Here is a 25,035-nt window from a genome sequence, read left to right as displayed (position 1 = left end):
AAATAATGCTTTCTGTGGTGGGATAGATGAAAAATCAACTCTCAATATATATATATATATATATATAGTTTTCTTTGTTTTTGTTTTTCTTTTAATTCTTTTATCTCAAGTTTGATTTCTTTTATCTCTTTTTGAAGGTCTTGAATACTAGGAGTTATAGTTTTCTTTGTTTTCTTTTTATCCAAAATCTCAGAATCATTCTTTTGTTTTTCTTTTAATTCTTTTATCTCAAGTTTGATTTCTTTTATCTCTTTTTGAAGGTCTTGAATACTAGGAGTTATAGTTTTCTTTGTTTTCTTTTTATCCAAAATCTCAGAATCATTCTTTTGTTTTTCTTTTAATTCTTTTATCTCAAGTTTGATTTCTTTTATCTCTTTTTGAAGGTCTTGAATACTAGGAGTTATAGTTTTCTTTGTTTTCTTTTTATCCAAAATCTCAGAATCATTCTTTTGTTTTTCTTTTAATTCTTTTATCTCAAGTTTGATTTCTTTTATCTCTTTTTGAAGGTCTTAAATACTAGGAGTTATAGTTTTCTTTGTTTTCTTTTTATCCAAAATCTCAAAAAAAAAAAAAAAGATATCCTTGATTCTATTCAAACAGATGAAAATGGAGCCCCCATCCTCGATGAGTTCAATAGTCCAATTCAGGATGTTGTTGCTACCTTGATCCTGACTATATCCCTTTATCTCTTAGGTGTGAAGGATCACATATGAAATGAAGGGATATAGTCAGGATCAGGGTAGCAACAGCATCCAGGTTGAAGGGCAGTAAAATCAATTCTTAGCCTTGGATTGTAGCCATACCAACAAGACTGATACTAGAATATAGGTCTTGACCCATGGATTCTCTGCTCTGTAGAGCATCGTCCTTTTCTAGCTCTTCTTCTGGAAGAACTAGTGATTCAAAGAATGTTGTGAATTCGGAAGAATTTGTGATTGAAAACTTTAATAAAGCAATTGAGAATTGAGAATTACCAAAGGTTAATAAAGAAATGATTTATAAAACAAAAAAACTTGATTTTTTAAAGAATGATTATGTTATAAAAACTGAAGAAATAGACATAACCCTTTCAAAGCCTTTTGAAACTATTCATCTATTTTCAGAACACTCTTTAAAGAAATTAAAAGATAAGAACTTTAATTACGTTCATATTGGCTTAATACAAGTTGGTATAAAACCCTTAACAAAAGAAGGTCTTAATACCTTCATACTGGCTGTCCTAAGAGATGGGCGATTCATCTCTTTTGATGATTCTTTACTAAGTAGTATAGAATCAAGTCTTTGTAAATGTCTCATTTCATTCAATTGTTACCCGAACATAACAATTTCTCTAAAAGACAAGACATTCTAAAAAGCATGATTTTACAAATCAAGACCCATAATTATCACATGATTGAAGGATCTGTTCCAGTTGCATTGATCTATAAAATTTCTTACAAACCCATGATTTCTGCGTTTAACACGCAACATAAATTTCAGTCAAAAAGAGATGAGACTCTTCTCTTGCAGACTGATCTGTCTAAAGCCAACACCGTTATTCCAAAACCAATCCAATGGAAAGATGTCAATATTCCAGACAAATGGATTCTTGAAGGAGCCACTGCTCCAGTAATTCCAAAACAACTTGAGCCTAATACAGAGTTATAGCCTAATACAGAGTTATAAAATGTAACTCAGTATTCTGATGGTAAAGTTAAATTATCCTTTAGAAGATCTACATCATTCAGATTCTCCGACAAAAACTCAAGTACGAGTATTCCTAGTTTATAAAGGAGATTTTCAAAAATTCCTTCTGTCATAAATCTCCCTTTTCAACAAGTACAAAGTCAACCTAGGTTTTCCACCTCGGATATACCTAGTTCTTCCATATATTATGTCGACTATACAACTAGTGTTCCTCATCACTTCTTCTTGAGCCAAAATTTTGTAAAATCTCTCTCTCTCTCTCTCTCTCTCGGGAAATCTGGAACAAGATATCAAGGAAACATTTCCTATCTTGTAATTTTCCCTTTCTTCAAAAGCTGTAACTCATTTCTGGATTCAAGCAATTTAACCTGTAAGTTTTAAATTCAATTTGTAATTCCAATTTAAAGTTCATATGCATGTTTAAATTTCTGAAATTAATTTAAAGTTTTTAATCTTCATAAAAGCTGCTACGTTCCTCTAAGGCAAAGAGACCGGATCTCTGCCCTTAGTTGTATCTTCTCTTCTCCCTCCATCCAATCAGAATACTATTTCTGGGATCCAGATCTAGTATTATCTTTGAGCCTTTAGATTTTGTTGCTAGGCTTGATTAAAGAACATTAAATTATTTTTAGTATATCGGCTGGAAAACAGAACGTGCGTGATATTGATCTGTTCTAAGTCAGATCTGGTCACAAAGGCAGATTAAGTTCTGCATCGATCTGGAAGCAATGCCACGTACATCTGGAAGCAACGCCACGTATTAAATAAATTCTTTTTTTTTTAATACAAATGGCTTTAATAATACTTTATTGGAGAGAATATTCCGAAGCAGTCATCTTTGTTTTCATCTCCAAGGGAGATGAACGGCTAAGCTTCTCCCGAAGAGCTTGAACCAAAACAGGCAATAAAAGGTTCTGATCTCGAAGCAAGAAGCTGTTGCATGACTTTGAAATATTCTTCTTCGGTCTTTGTACTATCCAAGAGAGACCGGGTCTTAGTTCTTTGAGCTAAAAATGTGCTTTGGGCTTTGACATCATGGATGCTTGGAGTAAGGAGTCCTTTTGAAGAAAGCCAAGCTTGAACTGTGGCTTCTGATAATTTGGACTGCTCATCAAATTTAGATCACCATTTAACTTTAAATGTTCTTTGTAAAATGAGTTGGGCGTCTTGGGTGTGGTAGTTTAACAAACAGAGTTTAACATTAAAGCCTTTGCATTGAAAGGCTCTGATACCAGTAAGAAATAGGATCGAAGTGTGGATGTGATTAAGCTAAATAAATAAGAATTTATTTAGTACGTGGCGTTGCTTCCAGATCGATGCAGAACTTAATATGCCTTTGTGACTATATCTGACTTAGAACAGATCAATATCACGCACGTTCTGTTTTCCAGCCGATATACTAAAAATAATTTTAATGTTCTTTAATCAAGCCTGGCAACAAAATCTAAAGGCTCAAAGATAATACTAGATCTGGATCCCAGAAATAGTATTCTGATTGGATGGAGGGAGAAGAGAAGATACAACTAAGGGCAGAGATCCGGTCTCTTTGCCTTAGAGGAACGTAGCAGCTTTTATGAAGATTAAAAATTTTAAATTAATTTCAGAAATTTAAACATGCATCTGAACTTTAAATTGGAATTACAAATTGAATTTAAAACTTACAGGTTAAATTGCTTGAATCCAGAAATGAGTTACAGCTTTTGAAGAAAGGGAAAATTACAAGATAAGAAATGTTTCCTTGATATCTTGTTCCAGATTTCCCGAGAGAGAGAGTGAGTGATTTTACAAAATTTTGGCTCAAGAAGAAGTGATGAGTCTTAGTCTTCATCCCCTTCTTTATATAACAAATGTTTTTACAAAAGAGAAATGATACTGTTGATTCACATGTGCGGTTGGTGGAGCGGGTCCTTTTTCTCCTGTAAGGGACAATATTTTCTTTATGATTTTTAACGTCATGTGCAGCTGGAGGACAACATCATGAAATGTATCAACTACTTTGGAGACTTTTAAGAAACTTCACGTGGTTGGGACCTTTAGCCTTGGTAAAATGTCTTCACGATGCTTTTGATTTTAAGGGAAAAAGCAAAAGTTGGGTGAAGAGACATGTGCGCTCTCACTTGTGTCCAGGGGTCCACCCAATAATGTAAATACAGAAAAGATATTTACAAAGGAAAATAAATACAACTGAAAATAATTACAATAAAATTGTAAAATTACTTATTGCAGAATAAGAAAATTACTTTTTTTTTAATACAAATAGCTTTAAGAATGCTTTATTAGAGAGAATATTATGAAGCAGTCATCTTCGTTTTCATCTCCAAGGGAGATGAACGGCTCAGCTTCTCCGGAAGAGCTTGAACCAGAACTGGCAATAGAAGGTTCTGATCTCGAAGCAAGAAGCTGCTGCATGACTTTGAAATATTCTTCTTCGGTCTTTGCACTGGCCAAGAGAGACTGGGCCTTAGTTCTTTGAGCTAAAAATGTGCTTTGGGCTTTGACATCATGGATGCTTGGAGTAAGGAGTCATCTTGAAGAAAGCCAAGCTTGAACTGTGGCTTCTGATAATTTGGACTGCTCATCAAATTTAGACCACTGTTTAACTTTAAATGTTCTTTGTAAAATGAGTTGGGCGTCTTGGGTGTGGTAGTTGAAGTTCCACATCCAAACCCAAGGAAGGAAAAAGTTTGTACAGAAACAGAGAAAATGAGGGAATTTTTTCTCAGACTCTGAAGGGACATAGCGGGCTTTGAAAAGATTTAGACAGCGGATGGCGTTAGGGGTAAGAATATCTGGGCTTGGCCTAAAAAAGTTCCACCATTGTTGAAATCAGTTTGGGAGGCTTTGGACAGTTATTTTTTAATTGAAGAAAAATAACCAAAAACGGGTCTTTTTTGGGTTTTGTATAAAAAATGTATTAAACCAAGCTTGTTGATAATCCCAGTAGGAAAAGAATAAGCAATGGTTTAAGGTTCTTTGAAAACTGGCGGGAAAGGTTTGGAGCTTGTGGAGTTGGTCATTCCACTGCTTTGGGCTTAGAACTTTAAGAATAGTTGCTGTGGAATAGGCAGGCTCAGAATGAGATTCACTGAGGAAGAAATGTTTAAATTTAATAGACTCAGTAAATTCAAGAATGCTTTGACAGAAAGACTGGGGTTTGGACAAATCCCATGGTTTGAAAAACCAGCCTTTCGGGAAAATCTTTGAAATTGCTTGAAATGGATCGGAATGATAAAAACTATCTTCCATAGTTAAAACATTTTGAAAATGGGTTTTATTAATCCAATCCGAAGATCTTTGAGAAAGCTTTGATTGAGAAACAACTATTTGAGAAGATGAGGTTTCTCCAGAAATAACTTTAGAAGAAGAAGATTTTGAAATTTCTTTAGAAACAAACTTCTCCTTTTTAGGAGCTTTAGAAAGATCTTTATTTTGGGAAAAACTTTGTAAGGCGAGCATAAGCTCAGGAGATTTAGAAATTGATTTCATCCATTCATTTACCTGTTCTTGATAGGTAATAGCTTTAAACTGAGCTTCCTGATACTCTTGTTCTTCAACTATGTTAATCCAAGATTTGATTGGCATGACTGATGAAAGCAATTTTTCTTTAGGAGGGGTTGCAGGTGAGGTCTTTGAGGTGGTTTTAGGTTCAGGGTCTTTAAGAATCTCCTTCCCTTTATCTTGTCTTTTGGGCGGCATTATCTGTTTTGGAGAAATTTCCTGGTTATAAAATCAGGGATAGAATTTGTATCACCTTTAATAAACTCAATATCAAAATAAAAAACACTCAAAATAGCTTGCCATCTTGCAAAAATCTGTTTTGAAGCAATATTTTGAACATCTTTTTCCAAAACATGTTTTGCAGCTTTGCAATCAATTCTGAGTAAAAATTTTTGATTTAATAAATCACTTTGAAATTTAGATATACATAAAACAATAGAAAAAAATTCTTTTTTAATAGTAGAGTAATTTCTTTGATATTCGTTCCAATGAGCAGAAACATATTGTACTATTTGTTCTTTATTATTCTCTTTTAGCTGTAATATCCCTCCATATCCTAAATCTGATGCATCTGTTTCAACCATTTTAGGTAGTGCAGGATTTGCAAGGAATAAACATGGAATATTTTTAACAGAATTCTTTATTAGCTTAACAGCTTTAGTTTGCTCATCAGTCCATGCAACGGGGTTCTTTTTTAATCTATTATGCAAAGGTTTTGACATTTTGTTAATAATTTAAGCTACCTAAGAATCTCTGCAATTGGGTTTTGTCAAGGATTTTATCAGGAAATTTATCAGCAAATATAAGAGATCTTTCAATAGGCGTAATGGTTCCCTTAGAAATGTAATGACCTAGGAACCTGATCTTTGTTTGAAACAAAGAAACTTTAAAACTAGAAATTGCCAGACCCGCCTTTCTAGTGGCAATGTAGAAAGTCTTTAAATGTTTGAAATGTTGATCAATTGTTTGGGAGAAGATCAACACATCATCTACATAAATCAGAGAAATGATTATAAATATTATTCATAATTCTTTGGAATTCTGAGGGTGCATTTTTCAAGCCGAATGGCATAACAGTCCATTCATATTGTCCAAACGGAACAGTGAATGCAGTTTTATAGCGGTCTTTTGGATGAATTTGAATTTGCCAAAATCCTGACTTCATATCAAATTTGGAAAAAATAAATGCAGAATGTAGTTTTTGAAGCAAATCTTTTTTATTAGGTATGAGATACCTAATCCATTTTAATACTTTATTCAGAGGTTTATAATTTATAATAAGTCTAGGTGTTCCTCTTTCTATTTCAGAGTTTTTATTTACATAGAAAGCGGCACAAGACCATGGAGACCTAGATTTTACAATGAGTCCTTTTGATTCTAAGTCTTTTATTTCTTCTTTACAATGTTGTTCCAATTCCATATTCATTTGGATTGGACGGGCTTTGGTAGGTATTTGTTTTTCATCAAAAGAATTTTCATAAGGCAAATCTACTAAATGTTGCTTTATGTTCCAAAAAGCAGAGGGTAGATCCGCACATATCTCTTTTTCAATGAGATCTTTAAAATTAGAGATTTTTCTTTTTACAAATTCATTTTGTAATTGGTTTTCGATTCTTTGTAAACTCAAATCCTTTTTTAAACAAATCAGGTCATTTTGTTTTGACTTGAGGAGTACATTGATTTGGTTCTGATAAACAGAACAGCCTTTAACAATATTCAAATTTCTTGTTTTAGGTTTCTCAATGAAAGGGAAAACAAGGTTTTTTGTTTTTGCTTTAAAAGATATACTGTCATGGTTAACAGTATAAGGGGTTATAAGGTTAATGAAAGGAGTTCCTAAAATAACAGTATGATGGATATCATTTGTTAAAAGAAAGGAAGTCCTAAATTCAAAACCATTATTGTATACTGAGGCATCAACTTTAGATTTTACTTTTAATTTTGAATTATTGGCGGCAGAGAGTCTTTCATTTGTTTTTTCATGAAATCTTTTAGGGACAATATTTTCTTTAATGCAATTTAAATCGGCACCAGTATCAAAAAGAGCAATGGTGTCAATCACAAAGTCTTTAGAAAGAATTAATGCAATTTTTATTAGGTATTTTCTCGTGGTGATTTGTTTTAAAACAAACAGGAAATCATTGGGTATGGATTCAATGTTTTCCACGTTTTGTTCATTTTCAGATTCAACATCTTTATCAAAATTATCTTCTAATTATTTTTGTAGGAGGAGTTGAATGGTTTCAGAATCATTCTTTTGTTTTTCTTTTAATTATTTTATCTCAAGTTTGATTTCTTTTATCTCTTTTTGAAGGTCTTGAATACTAGGAGTTATAGTTTTCTTTGTTTTCTTTTTATCCAAAATCTCAGTACGATCATAAGTATTCTTTTTAATTATTGGGCTTTGGAAGTTTCTGTTTTATTGAGTTCTAGGGTTTTTAAAAGTTTATCAAGGTATTCTTTTTGGAGATTTGGATCAGAAATATGTTTAACCAATTCAAGAAAAGTTTCTTGTCCTTTAGTCAAGACATTAATCTTCTTTAGATAAGATTCTGTATCAGAATCACTATCACTGGATACAGATATATCTGAGTCAATTAACTCATCAACCTGTAGAGGTTCATTATCTCCCGTCATGGAAGACTCTACAAGTAGAGGGGCTACTTTAGAAAGTGTTTCTTCATCAAGGCCAAGCTCGTGGAGCTTTCTATTAACTTTGTAAAATTTTACAGTGTGGCCTTTCTTATCACATTTAAAACACGTGGCTTCTTTGTAGTTGAAAGAAGTTTTTTGTTTGGGTCTAAAGTCCTTCTTTTTAGAGAAGCTGGGCTTCTTATAAGACCTTGAGGGTTTCTTATAAGAAAGTTCCCTAGAATCTTGAAAAGGTTTCCTGTGGCTTTTTGATTTGTAATGTCTCTTGTAAGGTTTTGAATAACACTTACCATTACAATCTTTAGAAGTGGATGCTTTAAAGGGATCATAATTGAATTGCTTACAAAAACTGCCTAATTCTTGCTTAGATTTTCTAAGCTCCCATTTTAGACGTTTCTGAAGTTTCAAGTCTTCGCAAATCTTTAAACCTTCCTTATTAACAAAACTGACTAATTCACCGTAGGTGAGTTCGTCATAAGGAATACGGTTGTCATAGAGGGCTTTTATGGAATTCCTAACCTTTTCTCCTAATAGGGTAGGTAAACCTGCAAGGAATTTTTCTTTCCAAGTTATATGATTTGCATCATCCCTAAGGAAGAGTCTGGTAAAGAATGTGGTTTTGTAACTTTGGAATTCACTAAGTTTCCTACATCTCAGATTATGTAGTAACTCAGCATTTTTATCTCTTAGGTGTGAAGGATCACCTATGAAATCAAGGGATATAGTTAGGATCAGGGTAGCAACAGCATCCTGAATTGGACTATTGAACTCATCGAGGATCGGGGATCTATTTTCATTTGTTTGAATAGAATCAAGGATATCTAATTGTTGTTGTTTGGTGAGAAGATGATCCCACCAGCCTCTAACTTGACCCGTAAAACCAGCTATAAGAATTTCTGCAATGGCTTTGTCAGACGTTCCCGACTGGGTTTTATAAGCATTGGCTGCCATGGTCATCTGTTTCAACAATCCTAAGATGTTGTATTCAGACATACCATCAATGTTCCACTCATAGACAGAGGATGCATTAAAGCGTGATTGATTTAATGCTGCAAGTCTATTGTCTATGGCCAGATCAGGTGGGGACTTGACAGTAGGTAGAGCTAATTCCCAATGGATTTTATTGGCTTTAGAAGCAGGTTCTTCTTTAAAGGCTTCTATATCTGAAGAGGTTATAGACATATTGTCCTATTCTAGTACTCCAATCTTACTGGATTGAGCATTATCCGGGGCCATTTAGATTTTACTAGATGAAGAAGAAGAGGCTTTTATTCTATCTAGTTGTTCTTTAATAGCTTTAACAAAATTTGATTTTGACTCTTGAACAAGCTTTTGACCAGTAAGAAATAGGATCGAAGTGTGGATGTGATTAAGCTAAATAAATAAGAATTTATTGATCTGTTCTAAGTTAGATCTGGTCACAAAGGCAGATTAAGTTCTGCATCGATCTGGAAGCAACGCCACTTACTAAATAAATAATATATATATATATATATATATATATATATATATATATATATATATATATATATATATATATATATATATATATATCTATATATCTATATCTCTAGCATTGCCGAAGACTCCAATGAAAGAAGTAATAAAACGAATGGTCTCTGCAGTTTTTTTTTCTTTGTTTAGTAAGTATTTTGACATTGTTTTAAATTTCTCATAAAACTTTATTTTAATTGAAATTACCTAAATAATTAAGATAAAGTATTTTTTATTTTAAAAGAAAATTCAATCTAACACTTAATCTTTTAATAAAATTTTTACAACCATCCCATTTTATAAATTATAGTTATATTTCAAAATTTTAATTATTTTTTAAAATAAAATTATAAGAGTTTAGAATTATGGAGATTAAAATTATAGAATAAAAATAAAATAATTTATAATTTTATAATTTGTACGAAGTTATAAATAAAAACTTAAAAGAAATATTCTTTTTAGGGTATAGTTTTGCAGCAAGATGTTAATTTTATTCTCAAATTTATATTTTATTAATCAAACTGGGAATATTTTTGGAAAAAAATTCAAGAAAGGTGTTGTAAGGATTTTAAGAGGATGTTAAAAGCTCCATTTTTTTTTAAAGTGCTGATATACTCACCGAATGGGATTTCAATTCGGGTCCAACAATGGAAAAAAAATTGATTAAAATTTAAAAAAAAAAGGAAATTTTTTGAATATTTTGTGACTGGCCAGTTCATGGCTATCCTTCGGGTAGGTTATCATTTTCCATTTTTTAATCTGTAAAGCTTGTTGAACGAATATCTGAGTTCAAAAGTAACAGTGGTACAAATTAATATTCCTAAGATTATTCGTTTCTTCGGGTTTCACAAGAATATTGTAAAAATATTCGTTATTAAAAATATTGTAAAGTTTGAAATTTATTTGATTTTACACTCAATGCATGCAATTTGCATCAATCATTCACACTGAAAAAATAGAATTATCATTAAAAATGACAAAATCGAAGTAAACACAAATGATAGTACTAATCATTATGTAAGGATAATTCTATTTTTTTGATAAACGTTTGATACACATTATTAAAATTGATAGAAAATCAAACAAATCAACCTTTTATTATATTTTTTTATGACATGATAATTTTTGGGTCGATCACTAATAATTTCTGTTTATATTAAAAAACATAAGAAGTAGTGGATTTGACATTTTATCTGTTTACAGTAAAGAAAAGGAAAAAAAAAAAAAACAATTACACCATTCCATTATTGTTCTTTTCTCCATTGTTACTCTTCTTTGTTGCTAATCCATTTGTTAACGTTAATCCTCCTCCAATACCATCTTAGTTTCCCAAACTACCTCGTTTTGTTAATCAAGGAGAAGAGTGAAACTATTGGCACCCCTACATTATTCTTACAAAACTCCACTTTAAATAAAATTACAATTAAAGACAATTGAAAATTAAACACATATAGATTTTTTTCCAACAAATTACTTAATTCATAATAATCCTTTTCAAAAAAAAAATCCATATGTTACTTCCTATTTAACTAAATAAATTGTACAAATTTAAGACAATCTATTGTTGTCTTTTGATTTCTTATTGATTAAATATTTTTATACTTAAAATTGCTTTGAAATTATAATTTGAAATATGTGTTATTTCAGTCAATGATTAACATTAAAAAACTTATCACCCATATAACTTTTTAATTTGTATGTAGATTAATAATAAAATTAAAAATAATTAAAAAATAGTACAATAATACTTTGAGTTTTAACAATAAAACAAATCAAATGAAAATTGAGAACTTAGAAAAGTGTATCTAAAAAAAGGGGCATTTTCGGAAATAAAATAAATATAACTAAAAAGGGGGTTTTATGAGGAGATGAGAGGGGTGTCAATAGTCCAACTCCAAGGAGAATTCGGAGAAACGAGTCATTGACTAGGGGTGTGCGTACACTGGGCTCGAATGGATTTGTGAAAACTCAACTCATTATTGGATTTTTTTCAACCCAACTCAACCAAAAAAGTATGTGCAACCAAACCAATCCAACTTTTAAATTATCAAAAAAAAAATTCAACCTTAATCAAATAAATATGTGCAACCCAAACTAATCCCACCTTTAAATTATCAGGATGAGTTGATTAGGTTGATGGTTATATTAAAATTTAAAATTAAGAAAATATAAGCATAGAAAAGTTTAAAACTTATTTAGTACTTAAAGTCAAATTCAAATAAGAAAAAAAAATGCATCAACTCTCCACCATAATATATAATATTGTGCATTTTACCCAACATATATCAATAAACAAAGCAACAAAAGTAAATTTTGCATTAAAAACTATGTGGTGTAATGTTTAAATATCTACTAACTTACTTTTAGTAAAAATTGGAGGTATAATTTTTGAATTTTGACTTTAAGAAATTAATTAGAATCAGTGTCAGGTTTAACAAAGAGAGATTGAAGAAAAGTCTCAATTATAAAAGAATAAAAATAATTCAAAAATAGATTTAGCTTTGGGATTTAACAATTGACAATCTATATTAACAATTTTATGATTTTTTTTGTTCTTGAGTTGGTTGGGTTATGACCCCATTTGATATTGAAGTTAAGCAGTTGTAACTTAAAAGTTATAGCACTAAAGTGTTTAATAAACACTAATTACTATAGTTTGAAAGTTAAATTGATTTGATCAACTACTTTCATGATGAAAAAATTATAATACCTTTATTATACCTATCAACATTATTATTTAAAAATAATATTTACTGTTGTTGATGCCGAAAAATGATCTCAACAGCTGAATTTGTTTTTTTTAGGAGAATTACAGCGCAAATCCAAGCTCAAACGTCGGTTTGAATGCAACTTTCTATACCTGCCAACCAGAAAACACGGTTAGGATACGCCGGTGGGGTTTCGGTGTAGACCCTCCGATGCTTAAGTCAGAAATTGTGTATAAGAGAAAGACAAACGAGAAGGAAGAATCGTGAAAAGTGAAAATCAAGGAATTTTTCCAGTAGAGAAGCTAAAAATCATGTGGGGAATGTTAAGACATTTAGGTAGGTGACTTGTAGAACTTTTAGTTCATTTTGCTAACCCTTTTCTCTGATGCCCTCTTCAACTTAAATAGGCTCTTGGACGTGGGCGGGTACCACCTTAACTTCCACCCACTTTCTTCAGTAGTTGCACATGATTACTAATTGGAGGTGGTTTAAATAAATCGTGGAACGCAACTTTCCTATAAATTAGGCCACGTTATCTTAACGAATAGCTTTCCATGTCAAGCTAATTCTTGGGTTGGACAAATAAATTTTGAGGTCGGACTTCTTCACTTCCAGGTCGGATAGGTGATTTTCCTGATCGCTCATGTAGGCTTAAGGTTGTATTCTTAAACCAGGTCATTCACATCAATCTCTGGTCGTACTTGTAAACCAGGTCGCCAACATAAGCTCCAGGTTATACTTAAGAGGCTAGCTTGACCATAATAAGTTCTGAGTAGATTGGGGTCGACTATATTTCTAAACATTACCAGAAAAACCCACCCAAACAATGCTGATTCTTTCTAGAGGTTATCAGAAAAATCCAACCCGAACACCAGTCCCCTAGTTTTCAATACTGAGAAGATATGAACGGTATTGGAAACTGAAACAATGAATAAGGCGCAATATGGTCTCCAGCAGAACAAAGGCAATGTGAAGCAGAACCGGGATAATGCTGAGTTAAATAGGCTTAAAAGTAAGAATTTGGCAAGAATAATAATAAAAATAAAAAATAAAAAGAAAGAGAAAGAAAAAATAAAAAAAGTGAAACCATAGAGAAAAAGCATAAGCACGTGACTTAAAGGTAAATTGGAAACATACATTTTGTCTTTTCTCAATACCTTTTGGCCTTTGTTTCATTTGGGCTCACGTTTCGTCCCCATCGTCCACACTTTGTCACAATAAAAGTGAAATATTGATATGCCGCCATCCTGCGATTTTTGTGTAAATTGAGCAACTATTCTACTAAGCCATAACCAAGCATGTTGGTGAGTACCTCGCGCACCATCTTCTTTTTCATGTTTTGTTTTGTTTTTTTAATAAATACCATATCTATATATGTGTGTATTGAAACCAAACGCCTCTTTTAAAAAAAAAAAACAAAACTCGCCTCTCTTTTTGTTTTTTTCACAACCCAACTTCTTCTTCTCTTTACTGTGTTTCTCCTTTTTTTTTTTTACGTTCTCTCTCTCTCTTTGTTATTATCGAAACCCGAACTTATTCTTCGCTTTGCTGCCTTTCTTTTTTTTTTTAACTACTCTCAGCTAATGTTGCATTTTATTGATGGAGAACCAATGCTGAATGATGTTACTGTTGTTGACCATTAGCAAAACTCGAATCCATTCTAGCTGGAGGAAATCTGGTGAGTTGTCTCATCCTAAGCGCATTTGCTTGTTGCTGTGTTTTGTATTGTGTTGGATGTGGTGTTGACAATGAAAGATTGCTTGTAATTTGTTGTTTATTTACTGGGTGTTAATATTGACTGGAAATGAGGTTTTGTTGAATGTAACATTAGGCAGTAATAGAATTAAGGAGTGCAGATGGGTCACTTTGTAACGACTCACAAAATGTAAATAAGGAGTTGTTGGATGGGCTCAGTGATATTGCATCGGGTGTAGATGATAATGGAAAAGTCAGGGAAGATAATGTAGAATTAAATTATAATACGACCGAAAATAAGTCTAAGAAAACAAGACGCGGAAATGAGGTGAATGAGGAATCGAGTTGTGCACAATTTGAAGATGAGGGAGATGAGCATAAAGAGTACGGCGTGAACAGACTAAACTTTGATACAACAAAGAAAGAGATTGAAGAGTTAAGGAAGGAATATCTAATTCTAGACGATATTACACTTAGGTTATTGGACGAAGATGAGGTGGCAAGCAAATTGGGTAATAGAGAGACTGCGATTTATCTGGAAATGTTTGAACTTGGTTGCAGGTTGTCCATTCAACCTTATTTTACTCGAATGTTGGTGAGAGTGGGTTTGAGTCCAGGTTAGCTTGACCCAACTGGCTGGAGGGTTTTAGGTGGTATGTATGTTGTATGGCCTGAGCAAAACAGAATCGAGCCTTGTTTTAAAGAGTTTACTCACTTATATTGCAATGAACATAGGATCAATCACAAATGATGGTACAATTTTATGTCAAAATCAAAGAGTAAAATAATAGTACTTGACTTTCTAGGCTCATGTAGAGGTTGGAAAAATGATTATTTTGTGGTGGTTGGAAATTGGGGTAGGGATGTAGAGCTGACCAATGGTTGGTTTAAAGTTCCCACTCATTTTAGTAGACCAGGTAATGCGAATTTTGTTCAGGTTGAGGTCGAAATAAGGATACAATCTAACCCATGTTTTTACTACAGTGACTTGGAAGAAGAAAGTTGATATAAGTTACAAGCTGAGTGCTAAAGTTAAGAAAAGATTGCTAGATGTGGAGGATTGGAAATTCTTGTTAACACCTGAGAGATTGTTGAGCACCAGCCTCATTTGCAGTCTACCACATAACAGCAAGAAAAAGAAAACTAAGAGAACAAAAGGTAAAATTTTACCAAGTGGTTACCCTTGTTGTTGTATGCCAAAGATTCACTAATTTTAGTGTAGTTGCTATTGTTGCAGAAAACATATCTACCGCCAAGCATACCCCTGCAAAAATTGCAAAAGCCTTAATCGAGGAGATATCGAACGAGGAAGGCGAACTGCATAGTAAGAAACCACAACGGGCATCATAGAAAAACAAGGCTGATGAGAAAAAAGAAAAACAACTTGCGGTTTCAGCTCGCAATGTGCTACCTTAGAGCAAAAGTGATCGAGCTAGCAACTCTCGTCCCTTATGCATTTTACCACCTACCCCTTCCCCAATATGTCCGAAAGGAAGCTTGCTTGAAAGCAGTGACATCATAGAGTCAAAACGAGGAAGAGCGGAGGACTTACTACCCATGGTGAACTTACCCAGCAAGCAAACGAGATCAGCTTAAGCGTGACCTCAATGCTCGCAACGATAAAAATACTTGCTTGGCAAAAGGCTTGGTAGCCGAAAAGAAATCTAATGTGAGCAAAGACTCCAAGATTGCCGATCTTAGCTATGAGTTGGAGAAAGTTAAGTTTGATGTTGATCAATGCATTCGACTAAAGAAAAGGCAACTGAAGGCGGATGTCATTCAGACATGCATCGAATTGTTCTAAGAGAAACACCCAGACATGGACTTTTAATGGATGTTGACTGTTTATGTGAGCAAAGAAAAGGCTAAGAAGAAGTCATCGGGTATGGATTAAGAAGCAAATCAATTTCTTCAGGGTGATGAGATCAAAGTTTAAGGTGAGATATTTTTAACTAGAAGAGTTGTTGAAGACAATGAGAATGCTTCCTAAGTAGATTTGAAAAGTTGCTATAAGGCTTGCCTTTTGTTAGTGTTATGAACTTATAACTCTTGTTGAACTTTCATTTTGTTTTTGTATTCGGATAATCGTTACATAGCTTGCTTGATAATCTTTAACAAAGCTAATGCCGACCACAACAAGACTGAAGATGTTTAGGCTATTGCCGATTGTAACTAAGCTGGAAAGTCGACCTAAAGAAGCTCGAAGCTGACCTTATTATAGATTTTTACAAAGTTAAAATGTCAACCTCAACCGTAGATCCTACCAAGATAAAATGTCAACCTTAACCATAGATTTCGCAAGAGTAAAATGTCGACCTCAAGGGCTCACAAAACTAAAATGTCAGCCTCAACTGTAGACCTCACAAAGTTTAAATGTCAACCTCAACCGCAGACTTCACAAAGTTAAAGTACCGACCTCGACTATAGATCTTACCAAGCTAAAATGTCGACCTTAACCGTAAGCTTACAAATCTAAAGTGTCCACCTCAATAGTAGACTTCACAAAACTAAACTGTGGACCTCAATCGTAGAGCTCACAAAGTAAAAGTGTCAACCTCGACCATAGATCTTTACCAAGCTAAAATGTCGACCTCAACCGTAGGCCTTACAAATCTAAAATGTCAACCTCAATCGTAGACCTCACAAAACTAAATTGTCGACCTCAATCGTAGAGCTTACAAGGCAAAAGTGTCAACCTCTACCATAGATCTTACCAAGCTAAAATGTCGACCTCAACCGTAGGCCTTACAAATCTAAAGTGTCGACCTCAATCGTAGACCTTACAAAACTAAACTATCGACCTCAATCGTAGAGCTTACAAAGCAAAAGTGTCAACCTCGACCATAGATCTTACCAAGCTAAAATGTCGACCTCAACCGTAGGCCTTACAAATCTAAAGTGTCGACCTGAATCGAAGACCTCACAAAAGTAAATTGTCGACCTCAATTGTAGATCTTACAAAACTAAAATGTCGACCTCAGTTGTAGATCCTACCAAACTAAAATGTCGACCTCAACATGAAACTTCAACTTCAACATAATTGTAACAATTCGTCAACCTAAATGAGGCGAGGATGATTGCAAAATAACCAATGTCTATCTGACTAAGGTTAGAGCAAATAATTTATATGAGAATATCACATGATTAAATTAGATTGGGCATTGATAGGGCTAAAATTCAGCTTCTTACCTTAATCGTGATAAGTCCGGGTCAATCTACTTTCGTTGGACCTCAATAATGCCCGATTATCAACTCCGATTTTTACACGGGAGGATGATTATTCACGTAAGACCGCTCCGAATATTGATCTCAATCTCAAATAACATCGTATGATTATTTATGTAGGACGTCAATAAGGCCTGAATGTAAATCTCAATCTCCAATAAGATCAGATAGTTATTTACGTAGGACCTCAATAAGGCCTAAATGTTTAATCTCAATCTCAATCTCAATAAGATTGGATAAGTTTTTCACGTTGGACTTCAAGGAGACTAAAAGCCCATCTCAGTCTCAACAAAATTGGATAAATTATTCACGTCGGGCCTCAATAAGGCCAGGAGTTTATCTCAATCTCAACAAGATTAGATAACTTTTCCACGTCGGACCTAAATAAGGCCAAGGGTTGATCTCAATCTCAATAAGATTGGATAACTTTTTCACGCTGGACCTCAATAAGGCCAAGAGCCAATCTCAATGTAACACCCTAAAAATTACCCATGAGAATACAAGGGTAAAATTGAAATGAAACCTCACATCATTTATTCTTATTAATAAATCTCAAGATAGACAATCATTATTCATACTCCTACTGAATCCTTACATAAAACATCTGAAATAAAGTCTCCAAAGAAAAGTCTCTAATCCAAAATAAAAAGTCTAGCCAAATTTAATCTTTAAAGCAACTCCAAAGATCCACTAAGAAAATTCTCCATCTAAGAACCCAAGCCACACCTCTAATCAATCTGTAAAATATTAGAAACGAGGGGTGAGCCGTCAACTCAGTAAGCAAATCCATTCACAATATTTGAAAACCTTTGTTATTAAACCTTTAAACATTTTATAATATCTTATAATAACATCTTCATTTAGCATAAGGCGTGGATTCATGTAAAAGCATTAAAAACAATCAAACATTCATAAAAACATTAAAACATAAACATTGGTAGCTCATGCCTCATAGTCATCATCATTCATCATTCATCATTCAGGGCACTGTAACCTGCATTGTTCCTCGTTCAGGGTATTATACCCCGCATTGTTCATAACATCCTTGTGCACAAGATCATCACCATACCAGCAAACTGGCCATAGCATTACATAACATCATAACATTAGCATATTATACATTACTACGAACTATGAGCCAAAACATTTTTGAATCCACCTTACATCCTTTCATAAATAGCATTTAAAGTCTTCTAAAACATGTGAGAACTTTTCTTTGAACATTTAATTCTTTAAGAAAACATTTTGTTTAAGAAAACTAATTTCTTAAGAAAATTCATTTTAAAATACATTTTTTATAAATTCATTTAAAAGTGTTTTTATTTTAAAAAATTCATTTAAATATTTTAGAAATCAGTTTTGTAAAAATTTTCATTTAAACATAATTCTTATAACATAAAATTCATTTATTATAAAGCACATCATGCATGAATCTACTTACCTCAATCCGCAGCAATCAACTCAATACATTAAGAACTAACCAACGAGCTCACCCACATCCTATAATCATCATAAAAATATCCTTACCAATATCATCTCTAATCTTGAACATAATCTCAATCATCTTTAAATTATAAGCACTTATACTAGCTCAAAACTTATACATATTCTATACTTAAACATGAGTATCCTGCACATGCTGATTTTTAATAACCTATACACATGTCGGAAAACCATGAAAATTTACAGAGGCATTGTGAACATGCATAGCATTGCATACAATATTTCACAAAATCAGCACAAGTCAAAATATTGACATTTCACGAAAGTAACAAAATTGTCGAGCATTGACCAAGTCATACCTTTATCACTTAGGCAATTCATCAAATATTCTTTAGTACTCAAAATAATTTGTTTCTTTTTTTCTAATTACAGTAGACACATCCAGAAAGCATGTAATTGAAATTCATAATTTTTGGATGCCTGAAACTATTTTAAAAGTATTTTATTTCCAAGAACATCAAACCTGTCTAGAAAATTCCAGATTTGAAAACAAAATTTCAAAAATTCATATCTTCTAGATTTTAAAGACAGAGGAAAGATTGAAATTTCATTATAAAACCCTAACATGGCATGTAATATCTATAAATTAGCCCAAATGGTTACACGTTTAAGCTTCTGTAATTTCTGGAAAAATAGTTTCTAGATCTGCAACAGCCGCATGTTACGATTTGCAATTATTTAACCATAAAGAATAAAACTACGAAATTAAACATGAAAGCCTAGGAGACATACATAGATCTGTTGATACAAAAATCATCATAATTTTTAAGGATGTGTAACCTTATAGAAAAATATCCAGAAGTGAGAACCACTGCTGAAAATCAGAATTTTCCAATACAATAACCCAACTTTAAAACACCATAATAATTTGCATACTCAGAGGATTTCAACACAAGACCTATCAATGGAAAGCTTAGGATGTCTAGTTTCATGATTTGTAAACGTATTCATGTTATTCTAAATAAAGAAAACGATTTCAAGCAAAGAATACAGACTGTTCATATCATCACAACATTACAAACACATATATATTACCTAGATCATCCCACAAGTAATTAAACGTAAACAACTAATAAAAATAAACTATATAAGTCAAAGAAATACTTAATACCATAAGGCAAATACCAGGCAAAGAAATTATAAAACTTTCTTTTTTCTTCTCCAAAGGCTTATATTTCTTTCTTTTTTTTTTCTAGGGTTTGTAACAACGTAGAAAATAAAAGATGACATCCTCTTAACAAGATGGCTTCCTATTAAATACTTGGTAATTAATAAATACTTTTTATATAAAAATAATAATAACTTACGTAACTTATTTAAAGTAATTTGATAAATTTTACTCACACATAAAAACTCAATAATAACTATCCTACTCAATTTAATAAGGGTAAAATAGGATAAATAAATAAATAAAAGTGAGCGTTACACTCAATCTCAACAAGAATGGATAAATTTTTCATGTTGGACCTCAACAAGACCAAAATGACAACCTCAATCTCAACAAGATCGGGTAGCAATTCATGTAAGACCTCAATAAGGCTCAAATATTGATCCTGATCTCAAATAAGACATATTACAAGTTTACAAGTTGAGATATAGAGTTGCACTTCTGAATAACCTCACTGATATTAAGATAATAGAAATTATAGAATTGAACACAAACATGCTAAAATAACAAAGAAATAAACTTTCCTAGCATATTTAAAGAAAACAAATAAATAAGAACATCATTAATAAAATTTTCCTACTGATAGTATTTTCGCAGGTGCTCTGCATTCCATGCTTTGCCGACGACTCTACCATCTAGATGACCTAACTTATATGCACCATTTCCAAATGAGTATAGTATTTTGTATGGTCCTGTACAGCTCGGTCCCAAAACTCCATCAGCTGGCTTTTTGGTTGACTGGTTGACTTTGCAGAGCACCAGGTCCCCCTCCTATAATTGTCGTAGCTGAACATTCTTGTTGTAGAACTTAGCCACTTTTTACTGGTAAATTGTTGCTCGACCTCTTGCTGCCTCTCTCTTCTCATCAAGCAAATCTAAATCCAACAACATTTGTTCCTTGTTCATTGTCTCATCATAATATTTAGTGCGGTGTGTCTCCATGCCAACCTCTAGGATTACCGCCTCATGTCCGAAAACAAGCGAGAATGAAGTCTCCCCCGTTGAAGTCTTCACGGTCGTTCTATAGGCCCACAACACTCCTGGAAACTCATCCACCCAAGCGCTCTTTTTCTCACCTAACTTTTTCTTTAACAACTACATTATAGTTTTGTTCGCCGCTTCCACTTGTCCATTTGCTTTCGGATGAGCAGGCGAGCTGAATCGAAGCTCGATACCGAGCTGAACACAAAACTTCTTGAAGTTCTCATTATTGAACTGGGTCCTATTATCGGTGATAATAAGTTGCGGTAAGCCATATCTGCAAATCACATTCCTCTATATGAAATCTGTTGTTTGCTTCTCAGTTATCTTTTGAAGCGATTCAACTTCAATCCACTTAGTAAAATAATCAATGGCTATCACCGCGTATTTCATTTGGCCTCTCCTGATCGTCATAGGTTCGATAAGATCCACCCTCCATTGTGCAAATGGCCAAGTGCTCCCCATTGTCATTATGTTTTTCGGTGGTTGTCTTGCAATTACGGTAAACTTTTAGCATTAATCACATCTTCGAATTAACTCCTGTGCATTTTCATGCATGGTCGGCCAAAAATAACCTTAACTTATTATTTTATGGGCCAATGCCCTACCTTTGCCATGATTTCTAAAAATTCCCTTGTGCACCTCTCTCATCACATAGTTGGTACCAGCCGAGCCCAAACATCGCAGATAAGGTAAAGTATAACATCTCCTATAAAGCACATCTTCGATAATGGAGTACTGTGTTGCCTGGCATCGCAGCCTTCTTGCCTCTGCTTTATCTTGAGGTTGTTCCTCAAATTCAATATACCTCATGATAGGCACAATCCAACTCTTCTCATTTTCGACCGTACAAACTTCCATCTCGAGATTGATTATACACGGCTTTGAAACTGATTCCAATGGGATTCCTCGTGGGAACTTTGGGCATTTCGTAGTTGCCAGTCTTGTTATATAATCTGCACGGTAATTCTCTCCCCTCGAAACTTTCTCCATTGTAGCTTGATCAAAACTACCCCATAGCTACAGTACTTTGCTCAAATACTTAGACATGTTCTCACTCTTGGCTTGAAATGTCCCATTCAGGTGGTTCACTACCAATTGCGAGTCACTCATCACCTTCAAATGCCGAACCCCCCAATGCTTTTGCTAATTTTAGACTTGCAATGAGAGCTTCGTATTCTGCTTCATTGTTTGTATGATGGAATTCATGACTTGAGAGCATAGCATACTTCTTCTTGGTCGGGCAAAACAAGAACAATTCCTCCACCTAACCCTTCTGGGTTTACAGCTCCATCTACATTAAGCTCCCATAAATCATTATTATTCTCTACCTCTTTAATCTCCTGCTTGGCATTCATCTCTTCACTGCAATCATTAATGAAGTCAACTAGAGCTTAAGCTTTAATTACTTACATCAGTCGGTAACTGATGTCGAATTCATTTAGTTCTACTGACCACTTAACTAGCCTTCCTGAAAAGTCTGGTTTGTGCAAAATTTGTCTTAAAGGTTGATTGGTGACGACCACGATCTTATGAGCTTGAAAATATGGCCTCAGCTTTCTTGCGGCTACAACTAAAGCCATCGCCCACTTTTTTGCAATAAGATATCTTACTTTCGCCCATGTAAGAGATATGCTCGTGTAGTATACAGGATATTGGACTCCACCTTCTTTTTTTACCAGGAATGAGCTAATTGAATAATTTAAGACCGCCAAGTAGATCAAGAGAACATCACCCACTTAGGGCTTAGCCAAAGTTGGTAGGTTGGCCAAATACGCCTTTAATTGTTGAAATGTTATCTCAAATTCTTCCGACCACCTTAATCTTTTTCCTTTCTTTATTAATTCAAAAAAAGGATGGCATTTATCTGATGATTTCGAAATGAACCTGCTCAGCGCGGCAACTTTCCTAGCTAGGCTCTGAACATCTTTAAGATTCTTCGATGACCTCATCTTGAGGATGACCTCTACTTTTTCCGGATTAGCTTTTATCCCCATTTGACTAACCAAGAAGCCTAAAATTTCCTTGATTCCACTCCAAAGGCACACATTTTCGGATTCAACTTCATCTGATTCTTTCGTAGCACTTCAAACGTCTCACGCAAATGCGCTGTATGTTCGACTGGCTCGACAGACTTGGTTATCATGTCATCTACATATAACTCCATCATTCTACTAATCAAGGGCTTGAAAAGCTTGTTTACCAACATCTGATAAGTAGCTCCTATATTTTTTAATCCGAACAGCATCACACGATAGCAATACAATCCTTGGTCGGTCACAAAAGCTGTCTTTTCTTCATCTATTGTGAACATACGAATCTAGTTGTATCCTGAGAATGCATCCATAAAACTCATCAAGTCATGCTTGCCTATTGAATCCATTCACTGATCAATCTTTGGGAAAGGGAAACTATCTTTAGCACAAGCTTTATTGAGGTCGGTAAAGTCCACACACATCCTCTATTTTTCATTCGCCTTTTTAACCATTACCATAATCGAAACCCATTCTGGATAGTTCACTTCCCTTGTAAACCCCGCTTTCAACAATTTATCTACCTCATCATGGATGGCCTCAGACTTTTCCTGGTTGAATACTCTTCTTTTCTGCTTCACAACCTTATGTCTTTTCTCTATAGCTAATCGGTGACACATAATTTATGGGTTTATTCCCAGCATATCTTCATGGCTCCAAGCAAATATGCTATTATACTCCACCAATAAATTCTGAAACTTATTGAAAATGCCATCTGTCATCTTTGTTCTCACCCTTACTACTCTGCTTGAATCATCCTCATTTACTGGTACTAGTTTTATTTCTTTATTAGGTCGTTGTTGGCATAACTTATCCTCAGTTGGTGGATCAATATTTGTGATACGCATGGATTCTCTCGAAGTTGTAGCGTGACAGCTTCGAGCCACTTATTGTTGGCCTCTCATCACTCCAACCCCACCTTGGACTCTAAACTTCACACATTGCATTTGGGTTGAGCTCACTGCTTCTACTATCCTATTGAATAGTCTGCCTAAAATAACTTGATAAGGGCTCGGCTCACCCACTACCACCCATGTCACCATCATTGTCTTTTGTAGTGGGCTAGACCCTATTGTCAGTGGCAAGTCAATTAACCCAAGGGGAATCAACTCAGCTTCGCCAAACCCCTTTAGCGATGCTCTGACCGGATCAAGCCTGAGGTCTCCTATTTGTAGATCATCTTGAGTTTGCTTAAACAAAATGTCGACCGAGCTTCCCCCATCTACAAGAGTCTGGTTCAATTCCTGCCATGTCAAGACAACCTTTACTACAAGCACATCTTCATGCGGATCTGCGACCGCTTCCTCGTCCTCGTCCGTGAACATGATCGACACTTTTTGAACCCGCTAGTTCTTTGGTGCCAGAACATTAAAATTCACCTCATAACTTTTTAATGAATATCTGCTATAATTTCTCCTCGAGCGATTTGAGTCTCATGTTAAGGTCGGCCCTACCATAATCATCATCGCTACATTATCTCTTATGTCTCATCTTCTCCCACATCTTCCTTAGTCACCTACATAATCTTTTAGATATTGATTTTGCACTAGCCATTCAATTTGTTCCTTCAAGTCTATGTAATCTGCAGCTCCATGTCTGGTCACCTTGTAAAACTCGCAATACTTGTAGTGAACACTTCTACCTAGACCTTGAAATATAAGTGTGCAACCCAAGAGGGGGGGTGAATTGGAATTTTAAAAATTATCCTAGCAAATCCACACAACAAGCAATCTAATGTCTTAATAAAAATTGAAAGCAATAAGTTCAATCAAAGTACAATAATTAAATAGCAAGGGAAGAGAAAGCAAACTCAAGGATTTTTACGTGGTTCGGCAATCCCCGCCTACGTCCACGCCTCCAAGCACACCGGGCTTGAGGATTTCACTATCCAAGCCTTTCCAAGGCTTCAAACGATTACAATTGACTTCAAGGTGTCAATGAACCTTTACAACAAGAGATTATATCTCCAATCTCTTCACCCCAAGTGTTTCTCACACTTGTACTCTCACAATTTGATGTGAAATGAAAAATACAACAATCAATCTCTCTTTAAGAGTGGATATACAAATTGAAGAACAAAGATGATTTAATGAATGATGATTCACGAAGTTGAAGCTCAATATATGTTGTGTGCACTTGTTCTTGCTTGCTTGGATTTTCAAAAAATGAATTGGTTTTGAGTTTATATAGTTTGAACTCAAAAACTAGCCGTTATGCACATTTTGGTCGTAACCGGATTACCGGTTATGGACATCCGGAATTCCGCTTAATGTTACCGTTACAGCCACAAATTTGAATTTTTGAACATCCGGATTTCCGCTTTGTCACATCCGGATTTCCGCTTACGCTCAGTAGCTTACTGCCCAATAACCGGATTTCCGTTTGTCAGGAT

The 25,035-nt window shown here is 34.1% G+C and overlaps 2 protein-coding genes across 3 annotated transcripts in view; one reads left to right on the top strand and one right to left on the bottom strand.

The window, feature by feature from the left end:
• LOC102631405 (epidermis-specific secreted glycoprotein EP1-like) overlaps positions 1-25,035 on the bottom strand; it is a 42,243-nt gene that overhangs the window by 5,025 nt on the left and 12,183 nt on the right. The window lies entirely within an intron of this gene.
• On the top strand, positions 12,995-15,855 carry LOC127900922 (uncharacterized). 2 transcript variants are annotated; one of them, XR_008052816.1, is made up of 4 exons: positions 12,995-13,342; positions 13,619-13,716; positions 14,718-14,891; positions 14,971-15,855. XR_008052816.1 is itself a non-coding variant. In XM_052436365.1 (3 exons), the coding sequence occupies exons 1-3, from the start codon at positions 13,656-13,658 to the stop codon at positions 15,081-15,083; spliced, it is 348 nt and encodes a 115-aa protein (XP_052292325.1). In that variant the 5' UTR covers positions 13,362-13,655; the 3' UTR covers positions 15,084-15,855. The 2 variants fall into 2 exon arrangements, 1 of the variants encoding a protein (XP_052292325.1); XM_052436365.1 differs by lacking the exon at positions 12,995-13,342 and having other exon boundaries at positions 13,362-13,716.

The sequence above is a fragment of the Citrus sinensis genome, chromosome 3 (assembly GCF_022201045.2).
Source record: "Citrus sinensis cultivar Valencia sweet orange chromosome 3, DVS_A1.0, whole genome shotgun sequence".
Classification (NCBI taxonomy): Eukaryota; Viridiplantae; Streptophyta; class Magnoliopsida; order Sapindales; family Rutaceae; genus Citrus; species Citrus sinensis.
Note: the sequence above shows the minus strand (reverse complement) of the source record. Positions and strands in the feature narration are given on the sequence as shown.